At 53.3% G+C, this 16,786-nt stretch overlaps 2 protein-coding genes across 3 annotated transcripts in view; one reads left to right on the forward strand and one right to left on the reverse strand.

Moving 5' to 3' along the window:
• Positions 1-329: 329 nt before the first annotated feature.
• LOC146421070 (uncharacterized) overlaps positions 330-16,786 on the reverse strand; it is a 391,077-nt gene continuing 374,620 nt past the window's right edge. For both annotated transcript variants that reach the window (XR_014848756.1, XR_014848757.1), the window contains exon 2: positions 330-578. The gene's annotated coding sequence lies outside the window, so the exon portion shown is untranslated. The remainder of the gene's footprint in view (positions 579-16,786) is intronic.
• Positions 3,646-6,193, forward strand: LOC146421071 (serine/threonine-protein kinase pim-1-like). Its single transcript, XM_085047645.1, has 6 exons — positions 3,646-3,784; positions 4,143-4,249; positions 4,369-4,419; positions 4,628-4,994; positions 5,608-5,784; positions 6,042-6,193. Exons 1-6 carry the CDS (start codon positions 3,646-3,648, stop codon positions 6,146-6,148), a joined length of 948 nt encoding a protein of 315 aa, XP_084903771.1. The 3' UTR covers positions 6,149-6,193.

Raw genomic sequence — 16,786 nt, forward strand, 5'->3', positions numbered from 1 at the left:
GTGCTATTTCCTTCCCACACGTGTTCCCAGATTTTCGTCAAAGCACTGACTAAAGCTCCCCACGGAATTGGATTTTCTGCAGAGAAAATGTGTTGGCAAACAAGCTGTTATAGGGGTTACATTCTGTAATCTGCAAAAATCTTGCACTAACTTTAAGATCACATTCCCCTCCCCAGAGGTTAACAACATAGTTTCTATTGTTATTATAAATATGCAATTAGTCATCATCTTCATCTAGATCCAATAAACAGTATCCCCTTAGAAACTCATATTTGATACCTAAAACAGTAGTGTATATATATATATATAACCTGCAGGGTCCAGGGTATCAGTCAGTTTTCTCTCTGCTGTATTTAATATGTGGTTGCTGGTTTTACCTGCGTGTGATGAACCCAGGGTTCAATTCCTTCCACCCTGAGGGCAGTGTAGGTTACCAGGAGAACTTGGAAAGCTCCTTTGCACTCTTCCTTCAAGGGTTCAGAGCTCCAACTCTTTACATACACAAAATCCCCAGACTGGAATGGATCAACAGGGACATCCACAGCAACTGGTCCCGACAGGGTTATAAACCACCTTTCCTAAAGAAACCAGGTATAGATTTAAATCTGTTTCTCCCTTTGGATGGATTTCTCCAGGAACTGATGGTGTTTGGTACAGCCAACCCTACAGCAATTCACTGGTTTTGTCCCTGGCTGAATTCTGACTCACAGAAGAGCCAGAGGAAGTGTCTGTGGCTGTTTTGAAGAGGTTTCCTGGCACATTTTCCTAATTTGTTGTTTCAAATTCTGATTTATCCTTTCCACTTTCCCACTCACCTGTGGTCACCTAGGGCTGTGTCAGTCCCTTTTTATACCCAGGGTTTTGCTCAGCTGTTGCACCACATCTGCTATAAAATGGAGGCTTCTCCCTGAAGACAAACCAAGTTGCCCCCAAATCTTGGTATGATTGATTAAGCATAATATTTACTACTTCCCTGGATTTATTGGTGCGACAGGGAAAGACCTCTGGCCATCCAGAAAATTTGTCCACCAATACCAAAAGACAGTGATTCCCAATTTGTCTGGGTAATTTGGAGAAATCGATTTCCAGTAACTTCCAGGTGAATTTCCCAGTTTAACTGTTCCAGGAGGTGGCCTTTTCCTGTTTATGGGATTGTTTTTAAATAAATTTAACAATTCACTGTTACTGATTTTGCAATTTCATTCTATCCCACACCAAGCAGAGAATTTCAAAGATTAGATATCCTGGACTCAGTCCCCCAGTGGGTTTTGTTGTGGGTTTTTTCCTTTATTTCCCTCATTACAAAAGGTAATTCATCCATCCCTCTTCATTCTTAGTGGCTTTTAACATATTTGGTAAACATTGATTTTTACAGGGTTCCACTCCCCTCCCACTCGGTTAGGGGGGTCTCACCCCACCTTTTAGCACCCCTTCTCCCATCTACCAGCCCCATCCCCCTGCTCCTCCCCCAGCTCACCCCAGAGCTCCTCACCTGTGGCCAGGGGACTCCCAGCGCCACCAGTGCCACCAGTAGGGCCCCAGCTGCCCCCACACACTCTTGCCGTGCCCAGCGCCGGTTTTGCAGGTGCCCAGAGCCCCAAAGCAGCCCAAAGCGCTCTGCCCTGGGGGGTCCCCAAAGCGGCCCCGCCCCGCGCGGCACTGGCAGCACCAGTCCGGAGCTGTCCACCCTGGATCCATCCCGTGCTCAGCAGAGCATCCTGTGCTCTGTCAGCACTCTCTGCTCCTTCGGGAAGGATTTGGGATTCATGCCAGGCACAGACACTGAACCTCACCCCAAACTGCCCCGGTGCCATTGCTGTCCCCTCGGCGCTGGGCAGCTGCTGTCCCAGGGCAAGCAGGGACACAAAGGAAGCCAAGTGCAGCCCAGCTGCCCGCGCTGATCCAGACGAGCCCCAGGGACAAGGTCCTGCAGAGCCACACAGAGCCCTCGGCTCCTGGCTGGGAACGGCTTGTGTTGTGGCTGCCCCAGCGGCCAGAGCGAGTCCTGGAGCTCCCCCAGCTCCTGCAGCAGGACCCAGGTTCCACCTGCTCTGCCAGGCCCTGGCCAGGGGCCAGCAGATCCACTGGCTCCGTGCAAAGGGGGAAGACAAGAAGAATGCATTGGATGCAGCCCCCAAGGATGTCGAGCAAATTGTTCAGGAACATCCAGACCTTGAGCTGATGGTTGCAAAGCTACAGCTGGCAGAGTTCTGTGGTTCAGGAGACCCAGCACGGGAAGAGGAGATCTACAAGGAGCTGCAGGGGAAACACCCTGAGCCTCAAAGGCTGTCACACTCCAAATCTCTGCTGGAGAAAGTTCTTCCTCTCCAGGAAGGGATCCCAAGATGAGGCTAAAGCAAAGTTGGTGGCTGGTGACAAATTTCCTGTGCAGATAGAGCAGAGCAGGGACTGCAGGTGGAGGCTGGGAGCCTGGGAAGGAGGAAGGGGTGGGGAAACTGTTTTGTTAGGGTTTGTTTTAGTTCTCCTTCTCATACTGTGATTTGCTTAGAAATCAATTCCATTAATTTCCCTAACTTGTGTCTGTTGTGCCCCTGACAGTGACCAGTGAGTGACCTCTCCCTGCCCTCATCCCAGCCCACGAGCCTTTCCTCCTGAGTTCTGTGTCCTGCACCTGTGAGGAGAGTGACAGAGTGGCTTTGGTGGCACCAGGCACCCGGCCAGGGCCAGTGCAGCCCAATAATTCCTGCAATTCATTCCCTCCAGGAAAGGTTCTTGAAAAGAGCAAGCACGACTGTGGAGAAGATTCCTGGAAAACTGAAACAGCTTTCCAGAAGTGAAATGAAAATGTAAAGAAACAATCTGAGATGTTTTCCTCTATTTATTTATGTGCTCTCCTTTTCCATGTTGCACTACTTCTCTATGGCATTAACTGGAAATGGATCTCACCTCGAAGATCCATGACTTAGCATGTTTTAGACTCTCTGTAATACCATGAGTTACACACAGTTTGTCTTTCCCCATTCTGCTTGGAAAGCAATGCTGGAGACACAAGTGCAGTGCTTGGTTCAGGTATGAATTCTAGAGACAGGGAATGTGCTCTGCTAGTGTTTGACCCTCAGCAGGGACAATGCACAGAGCAGCCAAGGGGATTGCTGTGCCACTGTGCAGCAGTCAAGCCTCTGGATGTGGGCTGAACACGGCAAAGTTCCCGTGTTTGGACAGACTCAGGGGCTGCCCCCGGGGGCGCGCGGGGCTCGGCCGTGGGGCGCGCGGGGGCGAGCGGGGAACGGACAAACGGCCACTCGGACTAACGGCCACTCGGACTAACGGCCCCGGAGCTTCAGTTGCAGCGGCGGCGGAGGCGGCGGTGGCGGCGGCGGCGGCGGCGGCGGCCGCGGCGGCGTCGGCGGCGGCGGCGGCGGCGGCGGCAGCGGCGCAGCTGCAGCTAAGGAACAGTTTCTAGGACCCTCTCCGTCCCTTTCTCCTGCTCCTCCTCTCCCTCTCCCCCTGTCCCGCCTCCTCTCCCGGTGTCCCTTTCCCTGTGTCCCCTCCCTTTCGCGGGCTCCCTCTCCCCCTGCCGGGCGGGGCCATGCGCCCGGCCCGCCCCCTGCCCCGGCCGGGGCTGCCCCCTTCCCGCCCCCGGGCGGCCCGCCGCGCTCTCGGCTCCGACCGGCTGTCGCCGGCATGGCTGTGGCGCTGCTGGGCGGGCCTCAGTGGCCACGGCTGGGGCAGCATCGCCTGTCCCTGGCTCCGCCTGTGCGGGCGGCGGCCCCGGCTGTCCCGGCCCCAAGCCCGGCGCCAGCCCCGGCGGCCCCGGCTTCAAGCCCGGCGGCGGCCCCGGCTCCAAGCCCGGCGGCGGCCCCGGCTCCAAGCCCGGCGGCGGCCCCGGCTCCAAGCCCGGCGGCGGCCCCGGCTCCAAGCCCGGCGGCGGCCCCGGCTCCAAGCCCGGCGGCGGCCCCGGCTCCTCCCGGGGCCCGAGGAGGACACACACGGCGCGGCCGCTCCCGCCGCCTCGGCCGCAGCTTCCCCGGCCCGAGCTCTGCCGCTCGGCAGTCCGGCCGCCGGCCCCGAGCCGCCCGTGCCCCGTTCAGAGGGGCATGCCCGGCCCGGGGCGGTGCAGAGGCGGTCGGGGGCCGTGTGTGGCCCCGGGCCGAGCGGTGACGGCCGCGTGTCGCCCGCAGGGAAGGCGCAGGAGGCCCTGCAGGAGCGGTACCGGCTGGGTGCGCTGCTGGGCACAGGCGGGTTCGGCAGCGTCTACGCGGGGACGCGGCTGGCGGACGGCGCCCCGGTGAGTGGCGGGGCTGGCGGCGGGCGGAGGAGGAGGGGGAGGAGAAGGAGGAGGAGGAGGAGGGTGGGGCTCGGCAGAGCGGGTAGCGAGCTGAGCCCGCTGATGTCTCTTGCTCGCAGGTGGCCATCAAATGTGTACCGCGGAACCGCATCCATCATTGGGGCGAGTTGGTGAGTGAGCGGGGCCAGCGGCAGAACCCGGGCCGTGCCGGGCGGGGATAAGCCGGGGCCCGGCAGGGTGGGAGCTGCCAGGACGCCTCGAGGGAGGCAGAGCGGGCGTGGGGTGAGCGGGGGGCGCAGAGCATCCCGGGCTGGCTGAGGGGTCCCAGAGCCCTGGCATAGCCTCAGCCCCACTGATGGCATCGTGGTCCTCCCGCAGCCCGATGGCACCCGTGCGCCCCTGGAGATCGTGCTGCTGCACAAGGTGTCCACTGGCTGTGCTGGTGTCATCCAGCTCCTGGAGTGGGTTGAGCTCCCCAGCGACTACCTGTTGGTGCTGGAGCGTCCGGAGCGCTGTCAGGACCTCTGGGATTTCCTGGCGGAGCGGAGGTTCCTGCCGGAGGAGGAGGCACGGGGGATGTTCCGGCAGGTGCTGGAGGCCGTGCAGCACTGCACCAGCTGCGGGGTGCTGCACAGGGACATCAAGCCTGAGAACATCCTGCTCGACCTGGACACCATGCAGCTGAAACTCATCGATTTTGGCTGTGGCACCTTCCTCCAAGACACAGCCTACACCCAATTTGCAGGTGAGCCTTCCCAGGGGATGCTCCTGGGCATCTCATGGTCCAGCCTGGGTGTAGCACCAGGGCTTCTCCTGTAGCTGCCAGGCATGGGATTAACTCTTCAGCCAAGTTACTTTTGGGTGGGGGTCGAAGGGGGGCAGCTTGCAGCCCTGTTGACCACCTTCACCACCCACTCTGCGCTTGGCTGGGCTGGGGCTGGGGCAGTCAGTCTGACAAAACCCCAATGAGTGTAGCAGTGAGGGGTGTCAGACTCCATGCCCCAGACAGTTTGGTAGGCAGGTGAGGAAGGTCTTGGACTGCTCCACTCCCCTTGTTTGCCTTGGCTTGTAATTGTTTTTCGGGGCCAAGGCAGAGAGGGATGAGAGTGGTTTTTCCCACCTCTGGGAATGGTTTTATTTTGCATGTCGTGGTTGGACCTCCCCAGGGCTTCTGCTCCCTCATTCCAACACCAGTGGCTTCTTTTCCAACCCCAAGTTTGTACACGAGTCACAGGTGCTGATGAGAGGGCAGCAGGTCACCCTGTGTGCCACTGGTGCAGCCCCTGCATGCCCAGGGATGTGGGGTGAGGCTCTGGGAACAGCAGCATCCCCTGATGAACTCCATCTGTATTCCATAGGAACCCTGTCCTACAGCCCACCAGAGTGGATCCACCTCAAATTCTACAATGGTGGGGCAGCAACGATCTGGACCCTGGGCCTCCTGCTGTACCACCTGGTCGTCGGGAAGCACCCATTCAGGAGGGGCCAGGAGATCATCTGGGGGCGGATCTTGTTCCCACGACGACTCTCTCAAGGTGGATCCTCACCTCTGTGGCACAGGGGGAATACCAGTGCTGGGAGAGAGCAGCAGGCTCATGAGCATCCTGCTCTGGCAGCTGCTGAGGAGGAGGCACATGTCCTGCTCTCCTGCTCTCCTCCAAAACAGAGAATGCCTGGGGAAGTTTAGGCACAGTTCTAGCACACCCAGCATGGCCTGGGCACGGGAACTGGGAGGGAAAAGTGGACAGGAGCCTTCTCCAACTGACTGGCAGTTTCTGGTTTCTCTCCTCAGAGTGCCAAGATGTTATTAAGAGGTGTTTGTCCATGCAACCCTTGGACAGGCCATCGCTGGAGGACCTCTTCAAGGATCCTTGGATGCAGGATGTTCATCTGCCCTAGAAGATGGGAGAGATCCACATGCACAGTTTGATCCAGGGGCCTGGCGGGTAACAGCTCCACACATCTTGTCCTGGTTCATTGTTGGCTGGGGCCCTGGGCAGAACACTGACAGCCTGGTGTGGCCCCCAGGGAAGGAGCAGGAGCCCCTGGAGATGCTGCACCAGGTGGAGCTTCAGTTGGAGACACCAAGGAGGACTTCAAGGATTGACAACCTCTTCCTTGACCTGGCGACATGCAAGCTGAAGATGATCAGCTTTAATCACTGTGGCACTTTCTTCAAAGACACACTCCACACCCAATTTGCAGGTGAGTTCAAAGCCAGGGGGATGCTCCCACATCTGTGCATTGCACAGCCTAGCTGGGCCCCAAAAGTTTTCCCCTTTGGCTGGGATGGATGCAACTTCTTCAGTCATCTGCCAAGCTGCTCTTTGGCTCTGGGCAGCTGCTGAGGAAGTGGATCTGCCATGGCTGGCTGGAGGCTGGGCACATGTCCTGCCCTCCTGCTCTCCTCCCAAAAGCAGCAATGATGGGGAGGTTTGGGCACAGCTCTGAGCTCAGCCAGCATGGCCTGGGCACTGGGGGCAGTTGGGACAAGGGGGACAGGAGCCTTCAGCTGACGGGCAGTTTCTGGTTTCTCTCCTTCCAGCAGGGCTCTGCGGATGCTGAGGCTGCTCTGGGCTCTGCCAGGGCTCTGCTGGGGCTCAGCCCTGGGCACGGCTGGGTCTGCTCTGCCCTCCCATTGCTCTGACAGCTCTGCATCAGACGAGCCTGTTCTGAGCACACCGACGGAGCTTTCTGCTTGTGCAGGTGAGTGAGACTCTCCTGCAGGCCCAGAGATTGCAGTGAGGGATACACATCCAATTGGCAAGAACCCCAACACTCCACAGTCCCAGCTGAACGCCTGTATGTCCACAGGATGTTTTGTCTGTCCCACTCTTCATTCCTTTTGGGTTGGAATTGTGCAATTGCACTTTCTTCCTCCTCTAGAAGTGCCACGAGTGAGCCAAACCTGGCGAGTGGGCTGTGTTCCTGAGGCAGTGCAGTCTGGAGTTAGTGAATGAAGAATTGCCCTTCTCCACTTCCAAACCAGAGCAAAAAGCTGTAAGTGGGACTTTCTGTCTTTATGAAACTACTGACAATTTCAGAGGGAATGTACAGCTCATTCACAGAGTGAGAAGGAAGGGCATCTTCTAAAGGAGTTGGGGTTTGACAGAGTTTAGATTCCCGGTCCTGCTCGGAGCTGGCATGGCACAATCAATTTCCTAATACTTCAGCCACAATTAAAAAAAACAGTATTGGAAACAAACTCCAAAATCTTTAAAAAAGGCTGCTGAGGTCAGTAAGATAGATCCATGCCATCAGCTCACTTACAAAGTAAATAACTCAGTTCTCTTTTACAAAAGATCAGTTGCCTCTTAATCCAAAGTTACAGAATGTTTTTTACTACACACCTGAGTTTTGTTTTTATCTTTCGTATTTCATGTGGTTTTTTTCTTTCCCTTTTTTTTTCTTAAACCAGAAAATATGTCTTAAAAAAGAAATGTCCTTTGCTCCTGGTCCTGATGTGAAGCAGCTCCCTTCCCGCTGGCCCCGGGGCTTGGGGCACTGTCAGTACCTGCTGCTTCAGCCACTGCTTCTGCTGGCATTGAGAGCAACAACCAAACTGTGGCTGATCCCGAGGGAGCAGCAGCAGGGCCTGGAGCTGATCCCTGAGTCTGGGGCAGGGCTGGACAAATGACCCCACAGCAGCAGCAGCAGTAGCAGCAAATGGAGCTGACTTTGAGCACAGCCCCTGCCACTCTTGCCTCCTGTTTGCAGTGGTGTCACAGCAGCCTGAGGTACCTGGGAGCCCTCAGTGCCAGCAGGGACTTGAGATGGCAGGCCCTGGGCTCCTGGAGGTTGTGCAAGGAACGGAGCTGGGCACTCCCTGTCCATATGGAGCTTGCAGATGGAAAAGGCTGCTGTGCCCAGGCAGCTCCAAGGGCAGAGAAATGAGGCTCTCGAGCACTTGATCTGGGCCAGTTCCACAGTCCTGGGCAGCAGCCAGCGAGCAGAGGGGGAACAGAGGGCACAGCAAGAGGGACAAAAGCAGTCAAGTGCAGAGACTGGAGAGAGCCAGACCTGGCAGAAGGAACAGCTGCTTCCTTGCACTCTTGAAGAAAGCTTTTGGCTGTTTCAGAGCACTGAAAGGCGTGAAGGGCAGAGAGGAGGTGACACCAAGCAATGCTCCTGTTTTCACACCCTCCCCTCTCAGTGTCCCAGAAGGAACTGGATGAGCTGTATTCTTCTCTCTGAGTCGTCTTGTTCAGCATGAGCAGCTTAGCACCAGGAGCTAAAGGGCCTGAAGCCTTAGGCCTCAAGAGCTGACCAAGAGGGAACTTCCTGAGCAAAGTAATGTTGCTAACTTGTACCAGACTGAATGCAGCAGATAGAATCCTGGAATTCTAGAATCTTTTCTGTTGGAAAAGACCTCTGAGCTCATCAAGCCCAGCCGTTCACCCAGCACTGTCAGCCCAGCACTAAACCACATCCCTGAAGTGCCAAGGCCTGAACAAGAGGCCTGACTGAGGCCTGAACAACAGGCCTGAGCCAAAGGTGACCTCTCCATGAACCTTCCAACCTAAGGTTATCTTTGTATCCACTCATTACCAAAATATGCATGATCTTCAGCACTGTGATAGATGTATCCACTAATTAGTGAAACATGTATTGACTTTTCTGTATTTAGAAGCTAAACAAGGCCATGAAATCCAACATCTGGCCTGGTTTGGGGCTGTATGGTCAAAGTCAACTCCCTTGGTTCGTCCTTGAGCCCTGGCCAGGCTTTGGGAGAATCCAAGAGGAGAATGAATGCAGATGTTCCTGCACTGGAAGTGCTGTCAGTTTGTTTGTTCAGCACTCTCCAAGCTGGGCTCTCTCCCAGCGAGGTTGGAAGCCTCACCTGTGGCTGGACACAGCTGCAGGAATTCCCAGTGTCCAGAGTGGCTCTGCAGTCCTTGGCTGTGACAGCTTCCCCAGCTGATGTGTGGGTCTGGGTGATGGTAAAGTCTGAGGCTAACTGGTGATGGATGTTTCTAAATCCCTTCAGGCAATCTTTGGTAGGAATGATTGGGTGCCTTGCTGAGCTTCTCCTGTTGTGATTCTTTGCTGCTCTGAACGATAGGAAATTGCACTGATTCCTTCAGTTGGTGTCTGTGTCTTTGGTGCTGGCCCTGCCCACTGGCAAAACAAAATTGGCATAGTCTGTCCAGATCACAGCAAAATGTCACTTTTTAATTGTAAATGTAAGGAATCAGTCCCATCCAAGATTGCTGGTTGGGAAGACCTTCCCTAAAGTTGGCTGGCTCTGGAGTGGGCTGAGATCAGAGCACTGTGTGAGCAATGGGGAAGTTGGTTAAAAGCAGCTGATCTGCTGGATGTATTAAAATGCATCCAAAATTGCATATGGAAAAAGGAAAAGAACTTGTGGGTTTGGGAAGATGAGGATAAATTTTGTTAACAGTATATTGTATAAAGCACCAACAGAAGGAACAATTGTGTTTGGAATGCTCCCACATGGAGCAACAGAAGTTTTTAATCTCGAGCTCAGATTTCTTTGTGCAAGTGAAATAATATAATAATATAATATATATATAAAATAAAAATTATATGTAAAAATATAATTAGAATATGTTTGTATGTATATATATTTATATGTATATATACAAACGAAATAATAATGTGAAATAATGCTGACAGTTTGTTACCTTTTGCTGCTCAGGGATGTAACACTAAATACCCTACAGCAAATGTTTGGCCAGGACCTGAACATCAGTGGGAAAATTGGCAAGTTTGTGTATAATGAAAAAAGGAAGAAGGGATGAAACTGGCTATTTTTTATAGGGTTTGCTGATACTGTGATATGGAATGCTTTGTCTGTTACTGTGAGAAATAAAGTGATCAAGGCTGCTGGGTTTTTCATATACCACACTATCCACAAGCTGTAGGATTTGTGGAATGGATGGAGGGGTTGTTAAAAGAACAGATGAAAAAATGAGGAGATGGGAACCTGTCCTGATGGAGAACCCCTTACAGGTCCTCTCCAGAAGCTGCATGGCTGGACCTTTATGCATTAGATTTAATGAGGATAAATCAGAAGCAAATGAGAGTTATCAATACCAGAACAGGAATTCAGATTCCTCCAGAACACTTTGGTTTGATAACTGCTCACTGCAGCTTGGCCTTGCAAAGTGTTCATGTCATGGGAGGAGTAATTGATACAAATAATCAAGAAGAAATTAAATTCTGGTTAACAATAGTGAACAAGATTTGATTATGCAACCCCATGTCAGGATAGGGCAAAAACTGATAATACAGTTTTAAAAACAGTTGTGAAAAAAGGAGATCCACCTCAAATCTGTACTGCTTGTGGAGTTAAAGGGTTTGGATGCAGCAGTCCTAATAATGGAGCCAAGGTGTGGGTCCAGAGGCCAAATGGCCCTCCTGAGCCAGCTGAAGGAACAGCTCTGGGGAAAGACAGCACAGTTTTAATCCTGAAACCTGGGCAAGAACAATGGGAATATGTCCCTGCAGCCAAGTGTTCTATGGAAGAACAAGTAAATGTTACAGGATGTTGTTTTACAGATCCTTCCAGACCAAATCTCCCTGTTTGCCCCAACGTTCCCTTTGGAAAATGCTCTGATCCACAGGGCTCCATGTGAAGGCTGATGTGACCCTGAGTGCCTTCCACAGGAATTCCAGCCAGGAGCCTGGAGCACCTCAAGGACTGGGACCTGGCAGCTCTGCAGCCAAAGGGGAAAGGACCCCACCAAGCCTTGTTACCCACAGACACCGCAGTGAAGCTGAACAGCAAAGGACCTTGGGGCATTATTGTGGAATTAAAAAGGAGCCAGCTCCATGGACAATGGAATTATTGTTCCTGACCTGAATGAGACTGAGGAAAAAGAATGAATAACCTTGTCACTAAAGTAACACCTAAATCTAAGACTCTGTTATCCAAAGAATTGTTATGAAAGTTTTAGTTCATCTGCTGGTCAAAGGACCAATTGAAGAACCAAGGCCTGAACAACAGGCCCTGAGCCAAAGCTGACCTCTCGATGAACCTTCCAACCAAAGGTTATCTTTTTATCCACTCATTAACAAAGCTTTATTAGCAATATGATCTATGTATCTGTTCACTGGTGAAACATGAATTTACCTTTCTGTATTTAGAAACTGGACAAGGCCACATCTTGCCTTGTTTGACAGTGTAGGATCAAAGTCAACTCTCTTGGTTCCTCCTTGAACCCTGGCCAGGCTTTGGGAGAATCCAAGAGGAGAATGAATCCAGATGTTCCTGCACTGGAAGTGCTGTCAGTTTGATTGTTCAGCACTCTCCAAGCTGGGCTCTCTCCCAGCGAGGTTGGAAGCCTCACCTGTGGTTGGACACAGCTGCAGGAATTCCCAGTGTCCAGAGTGGCTCTGCAGTCCTTGGCTGTGACAGCTTCCCCAGCTGATGGGTGGGGCTGGGTGATGGTAAAGTCTGAGGGTAACTGGTGATGGATCTTTCTAAATCATTATAGGCAATCTTTGGTAGTGATGATTGGGTTCATTGCTGAGCTTCTCCTTTTGTAATTCTTTGCAAATGATTTTGTATATTGCTGAACTTATCCTTTTGTAATTCTTGGCAGTTTTGAATTTATATAAATTACACAATTCCTTCAGTTGCTGTCTGTGTCTTTGGTGCTCACCCTGACCACTGGCAAAACAGGATCCCCTCCTGCCCAAGTGATCCCTGAGAAGACAAAAACCATCACTCCAAATGTCCCCTCTTCCTCCTTGTTCCCCCACTTTATACAGTGAGCGTGATGTCCTATGGTCTGGGATATCCCTGGGGTCAGTTGGGTCACCTGTCCCCCTGTATCCCCTCCCAACCTCCCCCACACCCCCAGCCCCTCCCCAGCATGGCTGGACAAGGAGCAGGAAAGGCCTTGGCTCTGTGCAAGCTCAGCGAGAACAAAACCATCAGTGTGTGATCAACCCTGTGCTCAGCACAGCCCCAAAGCACAGCCCCAGGAAAGCCCTGGGAAGGAAATTCCCTCTGCCCCACCCAAAGCAGCACCCCATGGCCATCCAGCATCACCACGGCTCCACAGGCTCCTTTCTGACCGTGACAATCCCCATCCCAGGAGGGCAAAGGTTGTTGGCCATGGACCCAACCTCAGCAAACCTGTCTCCTGCAGGTTGTCCTGGCATTGGACAGTAGGAAGGGGCTCTGTGCTGGTTGCCATGGCAACCTCTGTTCCAATGATGCCCTATGGTGGTTGCCATGGCACCCAAGCCCAGCAGTGTCTCAGTGCAAGTGTCCCTGGCATCAGTCCCTCCAAGGGGTTTCCATGGCAACTGCCATGACAGGTGACCCAGGTTTGGTGTCCCAGTGATGGTTGCCATGGAAACAGTCCCCAGCACTGACCCTTTCTGTCAGGCTGACCTGGCCTTTGGCCCTGGCACTGGGCTTTGCTGCTGGTTCCGCGGCGCCTGCCCAGCCAGCATGGCACAGGGCAGGTGGCCATGGCACAAACCCCAGCCATGGATCCCCTGTGCCTCTGGGCAGTGACACCAGCCCTGAGCAATGGGCTGCTGCCGTGGGCTCAGTGAAGTGGCCATGGCAACAGCCCCTTTCAGTGGCCCAGTGCAGGTTGGCATGAGAATCCAGCATCACAGCTGGCCCAGGGCAGGGCTGCAGTGCCCTTCCCAGCAGCCTGTCTGCACAGAAGCACTTCCAGGGCTCTCTGCATTTCCCTTCCCCTCACTCTTGGCTCACCCACACACCTCTCAACAATCCCCTGGGTGCTTTGAGCTGCAAGGAGTTCAAAGCTTGTCTGTCCTTCAGCACTTGGTCTAATTCTGCCTTCACTGAACCCTGCATTAGGGTTTATTGTAGAACTTCTTATGTGTCTAAAACATTCCTTGCAAGGCTCTGCCTTGGGGAAGAGGAACCTCTTTAGTGGCAGCTTGGGTTTGGCACACCATTGAGGAGAGTGTCTGTTTTCAGTGGGGAAACTAAGGCGCTTGAGATTGCTTCAAACAAACAAACAAAAAAAAAAAAAAGAAAAAAGAAAAGAGAAGTCCCCTTAGCCTGAGTGCAGCCAGTTCTCCAAGGAGAGCAGGTCCCAGGTAAGAGAGGAGAGATAGGATGTGTGTTTAAGGAATGTGGAGCAAGGTTGTCCATACTGTGCCAGAACTCAAGGTACAGCTTCTCTGACCAGGCCAGACCTCCTTAGGGGAGACCCTGGATGAATGACAACCACAGAATGCTGCAATCACCTCTTCTCTAAACAGGAAAAATACACCCTTTAAAACAGGAATGGAGATTTATTAGAAGCTCTTTGAAATATTTCTCCATAACTAAAAAAAAACTTCCTAATGAACAGCATTAGACCAGAGGGAAATCAAGGCAGAGCCATGGTTTGTTAGGAGTCTGGATCAGCCCAAGGCTTTGTGTGCCAAGGCAGAGCCAGGCAGGACGCAGAGCTGTCAGGGAAGGAAGGGCCAGTGAGGTGGGGCAGCTGGGGGATGACGACAGCCTGCAGGGACAGAGGCACAGGGCATGGACAGCATGGGACAGCCTGGGCTGGAGAGGGCAGAGGGATGTGCAGAAGCTGCAAGGCCCTGACAGAGCCAACTTGGGCAGCACTTTGGCCATGGCTGCTGTCCCTGGCCCTGAGGCCAGCAGGACACAAGTGACCCTTGCAGCCCTGGGGCCTCATGGCCTCCTTGTCCCTGCCCAGCAGCCTGGCAGGGGCCACCCCATGGTCCTGCCCTTGGCATTGCACATCCCTACATGCCAGTGCCCTGGGAAGAGCCCTGAGCAATGAAGGAGGGACAGGATCTGCCTTGCCAGGGGCTGGGGCTCAGGGCTTGGCCCTTTGGATTCCTGAAACACATCCAGGTTTGCTCAGCATCAGAGACATCTTTGCCTTGCTTGTCCCCACCTGCCATCACTGCCTCCAGTGTTCTTCTCTAACTGGAACCTGGGGACACTTTCTCAGTCATGTCCCTCAGTGGGACCCATTTAAACTACAAGGAACTTCAGTATTTCGACATCACTTTGTTTTGTTGTGAAGTTTCTTCACACACTCCAAGGGACTGAGTCTGATGCAAACAGCACCAAAGCCCCACGAGGGTCATTCAAGTCCCTGTGCTGTTGCTGTGCTGCTGAGCTGGGCTGGGCTCCTGGCACAGAGGAGCTCCTGGCAAGCGGCAGCGCTGCAGAGAGACAGCTCTGCCCAGGCGCAGCTCCTGTGCACAGCCCAGCAGGGCTGGGGCACTGCCAGGCCATCTCAGGGACACCAGCAGGGCACACCCAGAGCTCACAGGTGCTCAGCATTGGCAGGGGCTATGCCATGGCCCAGAGGGGGCTGTGTCATAGCCATGGGCACCTCTGGGGCTGTGTCAGAGAGCCACAGAGCAGCTGTGATGTCAGAAAGGAGCTGTGTGACATCACAGACTGGGTTGTGTGAGGTCATGGAGCAGCTATGGCATCATAGAGGGGACTGTGTGACATTACAGAGCAGGCTGTGACATCACAGTGTGGCTGCATGACATAGAGTGAGCTGTGATATCACAGAGGGCTCTGAAATCAGAGTAGGTTGAGACATCACAGAGCTGACTGTGACATCATAGACTGGGCTGTGAAATCACTGGTTGGTTGTGTGACATCACAGAGCAGGCTGTGACACAGAGTGGGCTGTGACATCACAAAGGGGGCTGTGTGGTTGCAAAGAAGACTCTGCCATCATGGAGGGTGGCTCTGTCTGACATCACAGAGCGGGATGTGACATCACAGTGTGGCTGTGTAACATCACAGAGCTGTCTGTGACATCTAAGAGCAGGCTGTGTGATGACACAGAGAAGGCTGTGACATCACAGACAGGATTGTGACATCACAGGGTTGCTGGGTGACATCTCAGAGGGGTTGTGACATAACAGAGAAGGTTGTGACATCACATGGTGGCTGTGTGACATCACTGGGTAGCTATATGACATCACTGGGGCAGTCACTCCACCCCAGCCCCCCTCACAGTTCCCCCAGACAAGTCCAACGCTGCTCGTGCACAGCAGGGTCCCCTGTCCCCCCAGGTTCCCCCTGCCCCCCAGTGCCACAGCCTCCCCCAGAGGATGTTCCATGAGATCGACCCCCAGAGCCTGACACAGGGACAGGGGGGACAGGGCCCTGGGGGGTGGGACAGGGGGACAGGGACCCCCCAGCAGTGTCCCTGTGTTCCCCAGGGCGAGAGCCTGGCCCAGGGCTCCTTCACCCTCTTATGAACGAGGGCTTGAGAGCACTTAAAAAATCCCCAGCAAGGAATCAGCAAAAACCAGATTTAATATTAAGCAACAGCACAACGAAGTTCCTTGGCAAGAGTCACTCTGCTCCTGACTGCACAGTTCAGGCACACCAGGGGAAAAAGTAACAACAAAACCAAGCAAATCCAGGCAACCAAACCAGAAATGAATGGAGAACAGTATGTGTGTGTGTGTGTGTGTGTGTGTGGGTGTGGGTGTGTTTGGGTGTGTTTAGGTGCATCTGACAAAAAGACAGTGAGGGAAAAAGATAAAAGGAATATGGCCTGAAAGATTAACAGCCGTCAAACTTAAGAGAACTTAACTTATAGCTTAACCTTAACTTCTATCTTAAAAATAAAAACTTAGCAAAAGAACAGCACTTTACTCTATTTAACCTAATTTATAACCAGTGACCTAACAATTTGACAGAGGAATAGTATTTCACTTAGCATATACCTTATATTAAACTTGGAATTACAGTAATGCATTTCACAAAGCACTGTCACAGCTAATTATAACATGTTCAATTTCAAGTTATCCAGATTTTGAGAAGAGAATGTCAGGAGAAGAGAGAGGGGAAGAGAGAGGGAGGGAGGGAGAGATCCACAGTCCCAGCCTTGGATCCAGCTCCATCTCAGCTGCTGTGAGCTCTGGAGCTGTGGGACATGTCAGTGTCACACCTGTGTCACAGCCTTTACCTGCTCTGCTCCCTCTCACAGGTGGGGTTTTTAGGTGCCAGGGGCTTGGCAGCCACTTTGGGGCTGGACCAGAGGCTGCAGTGGCTGGGGTGGGGCAGTGACCAAACACCCCCCAAACCCAAGCAAATCACAGTATGAGGAGGAGAACTAAAACAAACCCTAAAAAACCACCTTGCACACCACTCCCTCCTTCCCAGGCTCCCAACCTCCACCTGCAGTTCCTCTTCTGCTCTTCCTGCAATGGAAAATTTGTCACAAGCCACGAACTTTGCTTTTACCTCATCCCGGGATCTCTTTCCAGAGAGGAAGAACTTTCTCCAGCAGAGATTTGGAGTGTGACACCCTTTGAGGCTCAGGGTGTTTCTCCTGCAGCTCCTTGTAGGTCTCCTCTTCCCGTGCTGGGTTTCCTGAACCACAGAACTCTGCCAGCTGTAGCTTTGCAAACATCAGGTCAAGGTCTGGATGTTCCTGAACAATTTGCTCGAGGTCCTTGGGGGCTGCATCCAATGCATTCTTCTTGTCTTCCCCCTTTGCATGGAGCCAGTGAATCTGCTGGCCCCTGGCCAGGGCCTGGCAGAGCAGGTGGAACCTGGGTCCTGCTGCAGGAGCTGGG

The sequence above is a fragment of the Lichenostomus cassidix genome, unplaced genomic scaffold (assembly GCF_008360975.1).
Source record: "Lichenostomus cassidix isolate B80296 unplaced genomic scaffold, HeHo_3.0 HiC_scaffold_43, whole genome shotgun sequence".
Classification (NCBI taxonomy): Eukaryota; Metazoa; Chordata; class Aves; order Passeriformes; family Meliphagidae; genus Lichenostomus; species Lichenostomus cassidix.